Raw genomic sequence first — 10,465 nt, 5'->3', positions numbered from 1 at the left:
GCCAATGGCGTGAGGGATTGGTGTTTCCTTTAACAACTCGTCAGAAGCGTCTTCGAATAGACCAATCAGATTTGGAGGCACGTCCAAACTAATTTGGGTAGACATATCAGAGTGGAATGTATGGCCTATTTAGCTACTGCCTCCAAAATAAATTGATTTCATGAATGATTGTGTAAGACTTTTGAAAAATGTATTATTTATTTGCATTCAAATGTCCTTATGATAAAAAATGAACACCAATTAAATTAAGAGATTATTCATCACACCCACTAAAGATTATAATTACATTTAAAAAATGAACTGTCGTGTGATTACGTTTTCATAGTACTTGATTTGACCACTAGATGGTGGAGTAGTATTGCTGTACTGTTAGATTGGCGGCGTTCAAAAATTATCTTCCACAAGTCAAGAGCCTAATGCAACAGTGCACATTGCCTCCTGACAAACAAAATGATTTAAAATATTATAGAAAGTGCAAACATGAATTAATAAATATTAGTGCTAAAATCCTACATTGAGTTAAACACATGCTGACATCTGTGTTGATCAAATGTTGATCTGGAACTGTATATAAAACATGCCTTGTACATTCATTTCAGACCCTACAAAGTACATGAAACAGTTGTAGAATTGTAGCACATGTTTCATTTGTGTAGTTGAATATCTAAAAAGACAATTACATTGCACAAAAACACCCCCACATGATGCAGTCAAGTTAACAACAGGCTCCTAGGCCCACCTGTGTGGTTACATATGATACATGTAGATTTCACAGAGTTGTTTGGGAGCTGCCACCAGAATGACTCTTCTTTCCTAGTGCAACTGTCTAGGTCACATATAGAGGCCTAGAACTTCTGATAGTTATGCTAAGGTGAGTCTTTCCCTGCGCTCATATCTCCCCAACGTTACACACCCAACCTCGCCTGTCGCTCTGCTCTTCTAACTACAGAACCATCCAACTGCAATGCTCCACTGTTCTACTAACTACAGAACCATCTAACTGCAATGCCCCACTGTTCAACTAACTACAGAACCATCTAACTGAAATGTCCCACTGTTCTACTAACTACAGAACCATTCAACTGCAATGCTCCACTGTTCTAACTACAGAACCATCTAACTGCAATGCCCCACTGTTCTACTAACTACAGAACCATCTAACTGCAATGCTCCACTGTTCTACTAACTACAGAACCATCTAACTGCAATGCCCCAGTGCTCTACAATCTTTCTGTACAGATGTAGGATCTTTATTTGAAACAGTTTGCTACAGCAGGAAAATATACAGGAAATGTAAATTATTATGTGGATTATAATTACTGGACATTACAGTATAATTTTTGTAAGGGAAAATCAAGTCTGAAATTTCAAAGTGGAAATTACAAACTTCAGAAGCCCTTTTAAAACTCAGACACACTACAAGCTTGTATTTCCTGCTGCGCAGGAACATTCCTGCAAAAACAGGATGATCAAATTAAAATCCTACATCTGTATGCTTCTCTGAGTCAGTCATCCAGCCAGCCAGTCAGTCACTCAGTCTTCATCACTATCCTCGTAGTCGTCCCTGGTGCTGGTCTGAGAGCAGACGTGTACACAGACCCCACAGCAGAGTAGCAGGAGCAGCACGGTGTGGCTGAGCGTCAACACAAACACAGCAAATAGGTACAGAGACTTCCTGCAGTAGTCCTGTGGCTGGTGGAAGGGTGTGATGAAGTTAGGCTGGAACACAGAGAACACCCAGTAGTTCCCCAGGAGGAACCAGACGAACAGGAACAGGCTGAGGATGACGTGCACGTAATACTTGTTTGCGTTCTGTCTCCATGGATACTCGTCGGCATCGTCGTCGCCGATGACGACCGACTTGGAGATGAGCGACCTCATGCGGGTGGTGTCGTACAGGAGCAGCGTGACCTGGAAGGTTCAGGGTCAGAGGTCGTGGGTCAGATTGGGGTGAACACTAGAGCGACAGTGCCTGCCTGCCTTCCTTACATATTGTTTTGCACTGTCTATCATTTTTACAGCCTGGAAGTGTTTGGAACCTGTTCTACTTTCCTGTTGCCACATTACAACCTATGATCTGGAACACATCCATTACCTTTACACTGCCAATAACCCCGCCCACCAGCAGGTAGAGAGGAATCATTGGCTGAACAGGGCAGTCGTCTATAGACTTCACACCTGCAGGGGTTAAACATCATCAATAGTTCATCAGTTTACCAACATAACTCAATAGAACAAATACAGTACCAAAACCAATATGTGCATCTCCCCAGACCCCCCCCCCCCCTGTATCTATGCTGTAATAGTCTATGTGCCGGGGGGCTAGTGTCAGTCTGTCCTATCTGGTGTAATTTCCTGTCTTCTCTGGACACCTGTGATCTTAAGTGTGCTCCCTCTAATTCTCCCATCTCTCTCTCCCCTCCTGGAGGTTCTGAGCCCTATGGTCATGCCTCAGGAATACCTGGCCTGACAACTACTGGCTGTCAGGCCCCAGTCCACCTGGTCATGCTGCTGAGTTTCTGCTTGTTCCAGACCTGCTGCTTCGCGCCTCTCTCTCTCTCTCTCTCTCTCTCTCTCTCTCTCAGCTATGAAAAGCCAAATTACATTTACTCCTGAGGTGCTGACTTTTTGCACCCTCTATAACCACTGTGATTATTATTTGACCTGGCTGGTCATCTATGAACATTTGAACATCTTGAAGAACGATCTGGCCTTAATGGCCATGTTCTCTTATAATCTCCTACTAGTACAGCCAGAAGTGGACTGACTGGCCAGCCCTCAGAGCCTGGTTCCTCTCTAGCTTTCTTCCTAGGTTCCCAGCCTTTCTAGGGAGTTTTTCCTAGCCCACAAAGTTCCATAATGGGATGAAAATGGCAGCCATATTTGGTCAGGGAGAAATCCAACCCAGTCTAATTGGAATGAATGGCAGTATAGGCATAATCCTGATTTTACTTATGCAGGAAAATAAAAGTGAAGGCATGTGATATTTCAGAAATTGTGTAATATAATTAATTATTGTCATCCTCAAATATTGTCATATGTATATTATAATAGGCCTGTGCTAAGGATTCTAAGCTGCAGGAAGGTCTCCTACAACTTTGGGCCAATTTTTTTTTTTCATTTTAGGCTCAAGCAAAGCTTGTCATATTACCACATCTGTGTTTTGTGTTTGGAATGGCACAGTGACTATTGCATCATCCTGACAATGCTACTATGACCTCACTTATGACAAACCTTTTCAAAATTCTAATTGTCATTAATAATTATTGCGTCATCGTTTATCCCATGATGACGTAACTCCCGCCCCCCTCCGGCCCTATAAAAGGAACCCCCGGCACATCTCAAAGTCATTCATAGTCTTATCTATCAATCACTATGCCCAGAAGACGCAGAGCCAGCCGCCGTGTCCGCAGGCGCCGTCGCCCCAGGGTGTCCCGGCGTCGCAGGAGAGGAGGCCGCAGGAGGCGTTAGACAGGCCGGGTAACCTACCTGAACTAACCGCCCCCTACCGGTTCTCCCTCCAGACTCGACCACTGGTAGTGCAGAGATGTTAAAAGTCTGCTTAAATAAAAGATGGGCGTTTAACTAAAACTGTTACGACTTTGTCTTTTTATTATTAGATGGTTTAGAGTTTTTTAGTCAGTATAGAGTTAAATAAGTAGATTAGGATAACAAAATATTGAGACATTGTATCTGTCCCTGACAATTAAATGTAGACCTAACAATTTATTTATTTATTTAAAACGTTGACACATTGGATCCCTTACCTTCCGTAAGAACTTGATTCAATGCAATTCCCCCTTCCTCCAAATAAAAAGTGTATATCTGTTCAGCTTTTTGGTTTCTGGATATACCGATATTCTTAAACCGTTAGTCGCAAGAGGAGAGTTGAGAAGGGGGAGACGTTAAGAAAGTTGGCAAGGGGGAGACCTTAGATTCCTCACATACCTGGTTATTGTCCTTTCGGCTTATTTCCCCGGGTTTTGAACTGGCACCGTTACTACGAGAGATGATGCTGTCATCAAGCATCGATCTGTAGAATGACTAGTTGGCCTTAATCATAATGCTCATTGACTGGACATTCCAAAGTACTATGGCAATTATGCATCACAATACTCATTTCATTTTACAACATGCAGCAATCCACATAGGTCTAAGTATTAACTGCGCTGCTGGTTTATAGTCTAGGGCGGACCCATGCGTCAAATATTCAACATACTCTATCTTATCACCCGCTGCCCTGTTATACCCAACTCATAAACTAACCTTCAACACCTTTCAAACAATGTTGTCAAATATAGCAAGGTAGCGGAGTAGCCTAGCTGGAGAGGGTAGAAAGAGAAAAACATCTAGAATTAGGCTACGCAACATTTCAAAATGTCGAGATTCTTTTGGCAAACTCCAAGCAGGCTGTCATGTGCATTTTACTGAGGAGTGGCTTCCGTCTGTCCACTCTACCATAAATGCCTGATTGGTGGAATGCTGCAGAAATCGTTGTCCTTCTGGAAGGTTCTCCCATCTCCACAGAGGAACTCTGGAGCCCTGTCAGATTGACCATTGGGTTCTTGGTCACCTCCCTGACCGATTGGCCCTCCTCCCCCGATTGCTCAGTTTGGCTGGGCGGCCAGCTCTAGGAAGAGTCTTGGTGGTTCCAAACTTCTTCCATTTAAGAATGATGAGGCCACTGTGTTCTTGGGGACCTTCAATGCTGCAGACATTTTTTGGTACCCTTCCCCAGATCTGTGTCTCGACAAAATCCTGTCTTGGAGCTCTACAGCAAATTCCTTCGACCTCATGGCTTGTTTTTTGCTCTGACATGCATTTTCAACAGTGGGACCTTATATAGACAGGTGTGTGCCTTTTCCAAATCATGTCCAATCAATTGAATTTGCCACAGGTGGACTGCAATCAAGTTGTATAAACATCTCAAGGATGATCAATGGAAACAGGATCCATCTGAGCTTAATTTCAAGTCTCATAGCAAAGGGTCTGAATACTTATGTACATTTTTGTTTTTATGTTGAATAAACTTGTAAAAATGTCAAAAAACCTCTTTTAGCTTTGTCATGTGTAGATTGATGAGTTTTTTATTTTATAAAGAATGTTTAGAGTAAGGCTGTAACGTAACAAAATGTGGGAGAAGTCAAGGGGTCTGAATACGAAGGCACTGTATACTGTACGTACGTACTGTACGTGTGTTTATGGTAGGACAACAATACATTTTAAAGAGAAATAAGGTGACATGATCCCATGGAAATAGGCCTATGGGAATTTTTTAAATGCTCTGGAGTTGAGAATATTGGTATATCCAGAGACCAAAAAGATAAACATATAAACACATTTTTGATTTGTAGGAGGGGGGAATTGCATTAAATCAAATTAATCATTTAAATGATTTACCACTTGTCTAAGTCCTACAGTATCATCAACTGATTTCAGCCAGTGTATGTATGGCTGTGGATTGACTGCGTTGTTTGAATGGAATGTTGGCATATTGGCATTTAATTTGAATCATTCCTCTAAAACTGTCTGGCTATCTAGCTAACAAACATACAGTGTTGATAAATTCTTCATTTCTTTTAACACATTATCTTACCACGCTGGCTGACCAACTCCCTGACCAAAATGGCTGACTTTACTCCCATCAATCATAACAAGGTTCATGTCCATTCTAGTATTGTCATTTATAATTACATGGTCTTACCTACAAACGCCATGGTGAGAGGAACGGCAAGAAAGAACAGAAGTCCCACCACAAAGTAGGCTAGAGAAAAAGAAACCGTTATAAATCTGTCCAGAAAAATACATACAAAGCATTAACCATCAAACAAGTATGTAGCTTTTGTTTCTGTTGTTGTGTTTTTCCATGTTAATAAGTGGCCTCCTCTGTATGCACTTTGACTTCTGTAAAATGAATTCCTCTTGATGACAAACATTTTCTGAATCTAACCTCTTATTAAACTACCATTACCACTATCCAGTGTTGTTGCAGGCCTACTCCAGATGAGTCTGTTCTCGAGACCACATATTGAGTGTCTCGGTCTTGGATACATTTTTACTCTGTCTTGACTTGGACTCAGAAACCGTAGGTGTAAAAAACAAACATCAAAACTCATAATTATCTCCCCCTTCAGTCAACGCATAAAACCACTTCGCTGGGCCAGATATCCACACTCCTTCATGACACATGTTTTATAGCATATTAAAACCAGTCTCGATTTGCTTCGGTCTTGGTCTTGACTTGGATTCGTCCCCTCGCCCCCGTCCCAGTCTCGGTCTTGACTCAGTCTCGATTTGCTCCGGTCTTGGTCTTGACTCGGACTGGCTTTAGGTGATCTCGAACACAACACTGACACTATCCCCCTTTGCCCCTCCTCTAGTCCATCCTAGAGAGACAGCCTCTGGTACTTAGCAGCTCTTAACAGATTTAGCCTCTGGTACTTAGCAGGATTTAACAGATTTAGCCTCTGGTACTTAGCAGGACTTAACAGAGTCTATTGATTAGAGGGAAAGTACCCATATCTGAAGTGCTAATAAATTGATCACCAACTCTATTTTAATATATAATATATGCCATTTAGCAGATGCTTTTATCCAAAGCGACTGACAGTCATGCGCGCATACATTCTTTACGTATGGTTGGTCGCTGGAATCACTATCATGGCGTTGCGAGTGCAGCTACAGAGGATCCACATTTTATCCATGATATTCCACAGTGCAATTCAGTTCCTTCATGTTAATGAATGTTTTTGAATACATTTAGTGTGTTTGTGTGTGTTACTCACTCACCATTACTGGCCATCTTAGACAGACAGTGATGACATGTCTTCGCCACACCAGTCATGATGAATTCTGCGCAGGTCACTGGAAGGAATTTTATAATAGCTGTACATTATAGGAAGATGCTTGGGTGTGGAAAAGACATACTAACTGTTACTTAAGAACACCTGTAATTACGAAAGTACAACGCTTGATGTTTTGCTTTAGCTTGAGATTAAGGATCAGTGTCGACACATTACAACTATTAAGAGGTCAATTGTACAAGCCTGTGTGTTGAACTATACTGATGGGGTGTTTACGGACATATTCAATCAATCCTTATCCCAGTCTGCTGTTCCCACATGCTCCAAGAGGGCCAACATTGTTCCTGTTCCCAAGAAAGCTAAGGTAACTAAGCTAAACGACTACCGCCCCGTAGCACTCACTTCCGTCATCATGAAGTGCTTTGAGAGACGAGTCAAGGACCATATCACCTCCACCCTACCTGACACCCTAGACCCACTCCAATTTGCTTACCGCCCCAATAGGTCCACAAACGATGCAATCGCAACCACACTGCACACTTCCCTAACCCATCTGGACAAGAGGAATACCTATGTGAGAATGCTGTTCATCGACTACAGCTCAGCATTTAACACCATAGTACCCCCCAAACTCGTCATCAAGGCTTGATTACCAACAACGACGAGACGGCCTACAGGGAGGAGGTGAGGGCCCTCGGTGTGTGTCAGGAAAATAACCTCACACTCAACGTCAACAAAACAAAGGAGATTATTGTGGACTTCAGGAAACAGCAGAGGGAGCACCCCCCTATCCACATCGACGGGACAGTAGTGGAGAGGGTAGAAAGTTTTAAGTTCCTCGGCGTACACATCACGGACAAACTGAATTGGCCCACCCACACAGACGTCATTGTGAAGAAGGCGCAGCAGCGCCTCTTCAACCTCAGGAGGCTGAAGAAATTTGGCTTGTCACCAAAAGCACTCACAAACTTTTACAGATGCACAATCGAGAGCATCCTGTCGGGCTGTATCACCGCCTGGTACGGCAACTGCACCGCCCACAACCGTAAGGCTCTCCAGAGGGTAGTGAGGTCTGCACAACGCATCACCGGGGGCAAACTACCTGCCCTCCAGGGCACCTACACCACCCGATGTCACAGGAAGGCCATAAAGATCATCAAGGACAACAACAACCCGAGCCACTGCCTGTTCACCCCGCTATCATCCAGAAGGCGAGGTCAGTACAGGTGCATCAAAGCAGGGACCGAGAGACTGAAAAACAGCTTCTATCTCAAGGCAATCAGACTGTTAAACAGCCACCACTAACATTGAGTGGCTGCTGCCAACATGCTGACTCAACTCCAGCCACTTTAATAATGGAAATGGATGTAAAAAATGTATCACTAGCCACTTTAAACAATGCCACTTAATATACTGTTTACATACCCCACATTACCCATCTCATGTGTATATGTATATACTGTACTCTATATCATCTACTGCATCTTTATGTAATACATGGATCACTAGCCACTTTAAACTATGCCACTTTGTTTACATACCCTACATTACTCATCTCATATGTATATACTGTACTCGATACCATCTACTGCATCTTGCCTATGCCGTTCTGTACCATCACTCATTCATATATCTTTATGTACATATTCTTTATCCCTTTACACTTGTGTGTATAAGGAAGCAGTTGTGGAATTGTTAGGTTAGATTACTCGTTGGTTATTACTGCATTGTCGGAACTAGAAGCACAAGCATTTCGCTACACTCGCATTAACATCTGCTAACCATGTGTATGTGACAAATAAAATTAGATTTGGTAACAGAGAGATAAAGGGAACTTAGCCAGTTTCTGTTGATGCAATTTTCCAGTCTTACTTCTGCTAGCACATGATAGCAATAAGAGGAAGAAGAATTGGGAAACTAACTGCCAATAACACAATAAACTGAACTCCGCCCAGCGGAGAGAAAATTATGAGCTTATATGGTATTAAAGTTAAGGGACATCACCCTGGGCGGGGTGAACTATAGTACGGGATAAAAAGAGAAAACACCATCTTTAGAACTGAGTGTCTTGCTTGCAAATTGCTGTAAGTGTGTTCTGCTCCGGGTTGCAATCCTTATTTAACAAAACCTCTGATCAAAGAAGTGTTCCTGTGGTCTCTAGTGTGCATAGGGCAGAATTCCCTTACAGTCCCCTAGAACCTAACATCCACCTGAACATTATTTTTCATCCACACTGACCAGACAACAGAGGGAGAGCGTACTGGAAAACTGGTAACCATGCACATCCAATTCAAATAGCTCAAAGGCTATATCGAATGACTTGCATGGTCAATTATGTCAACGCAGAGACAAAAAGGTTAGCCTACTGTTTAGATAGAATTAAAAATAATGTTCTCCACACATACTTGTTAATAATATAAAAACTCCACCAATTCACAATTACTTACCTTCTGGCCTTCCTGAAATAGTCTGGACAAGGTGTGTAAAGATCTGTTTTTAATCAGTGCACAACAAAACAAGTGGAACTAGGAGACGGTTTCAGTTGAGCATCTTCTGTGAAACTGTATTCTTGAGCCCCTCTCCTTTATCAGGGAGAGTCTCGCCCTCCCACGTCCCCGCAGAGTAGTTTATTAAAACAACTGCATGGGCGAGTGCAATGTTTTCATGAATAGGAGGAATATTGTCCAAATACGTTTCTCTGAATCTTGCGCCTAAAATCCTGTTTTTTCATCTCGCAGGCTACTTACAGCAGCCCACCCACCTCCCACAGCTGCCCACCCACCACCCACAGCTGCCCCCCCACCACCCATAGCTGCCCCCACCCCCCCCCACCACCCACTGCCCACCCACCACCCACAGCTGCCCACCCACCACCCACAGCTGCCCACCCACCACCCATAGCTGCCCACCCACCACCCATAGCCCACCCACCACCCATAGCTGCCCGCCCACCCACCACCCATAGCTGCCCGCCCACCCACCACCCATAGCTGCCCACCCACCACCCACAGCTGCCCACCCACCACCCATAGCTGCCCGCCCGCCCACCACCCATAGCTGCACACCCACCACCCATAGCTGCCCGCCCACCCACCACCCATAGCTGCCCGCCCACCCACCACCCATAGCTGCCCACCCACCACCCACAGCTGCACACCCACCACCCACAGCTTCCCACCCACAGCTGCCCACCCACCACCCACAGCTGCCCACCCACCACAGCTGCCCCCCCCCACCAGTTAAAACAGTTATGTAACATCATTTAGAAATAGACATACAAGTTTAATAGCAGAAGAAGTCTTCTCAGTTTACTGAATGAAAGATGAGCGCATTTTGTGGACCTCATTATCAAGCAACGTAGACAGTGATTGGTAACCCCACTCCCTTACACTGAACTTTGTAAAGATGAGGGGAAAAATAACATCTTACAAGGAATCCAAATTCATTGCCGTTCTCTCATGCAAGTCAAATGACAGACAGTTGAGGAAGTCACTGCAGACTATTGAGATGCACCCCAGGGGACTACTTCAGGGGTGTAACCTATTCCCTGTCCTCACCATCTACTACCACTAGTGTGAAGACATGACAGGCCATGCAACATGAATGATCCATTCTCTCACGGACACAGAATGATGTGTATCTTTAGCTCTGAAGATGTAGTA

At 43.8% G+C, this 10,465-nt stretch overlaps 1 protein-coding gene across 1 annotated transcript; it reads right to left on the bottom strand.

Moving 5' to 3' along the window:
* Positions 1-173: 173 nt before the first annotated feature.
* Positions 174-6,858, bottom strand: LOC139412796 (transmembrane protein 272-like). The gene is made up of 4 exons (XM_071159518.1): positions 6,790-6,858; positions 5,705-5,764; positions 2,096-2,178; positions 174-1,911 (listed from the first exon to the last, which is right to left on the bottom strand). The coding sequence occupies exons 1-4, from the start codon at positions 6,842-6,844 to the stop codon at positions 1,534-1,536; spliced, it is 576 nt and encodes a 191-aa protein (XP_071015619.1). The 5' UTR covers positions 6,845-6,858; the 3' UTR covers positions 174-1,533.
* Positions 6,859-10,465: the final 3,607 nt, after the last annotated feature.

Source organism: Oncorhynchus clarkii, chromosome 7, assembly GCF_045791955.1.
Source record: "Oncorhynchus clarkii lewisi isolate Uvic-CL-2024 chromosome 7, UVic_Ocla_1.0, whole genome shotgun sequence".
NCBI lineage: Eukaryota > Metazoa > Chordata > Actinopteri > Salmoniformes > Salmonidae > Oncorhynchus > Oncorhynchus clarkii.
The sequence above is the reverse complement of the archived record's forward strand: the minus strand, read 5'-3'. Positions and strand labels throughout refer to the sequence as shown.

Coding starts and splice junctions, on each gene's coding strand:
- LOC139412796 (XM_071159518.1), bottom strand. CDS start 6,844: ATGACTGGTGTGGCGAAGACATGTCATCACTGTCTGTCTAAGATGGCC. Junction 2,179..5,704: donor TCTCACCATGGCGTTTGTAG/GTAAGACCATGT, acceptor TAACCCCTGCAG/GTGTGAAGTCTATAGACGAC. Junction 1,912..2,095: donor GGGTTATTGGCAGTGTAAAG/GTAATGGATGTG, acceptor TGAACCTTCCAG/GTCACGCTGCTCCTGTACGA.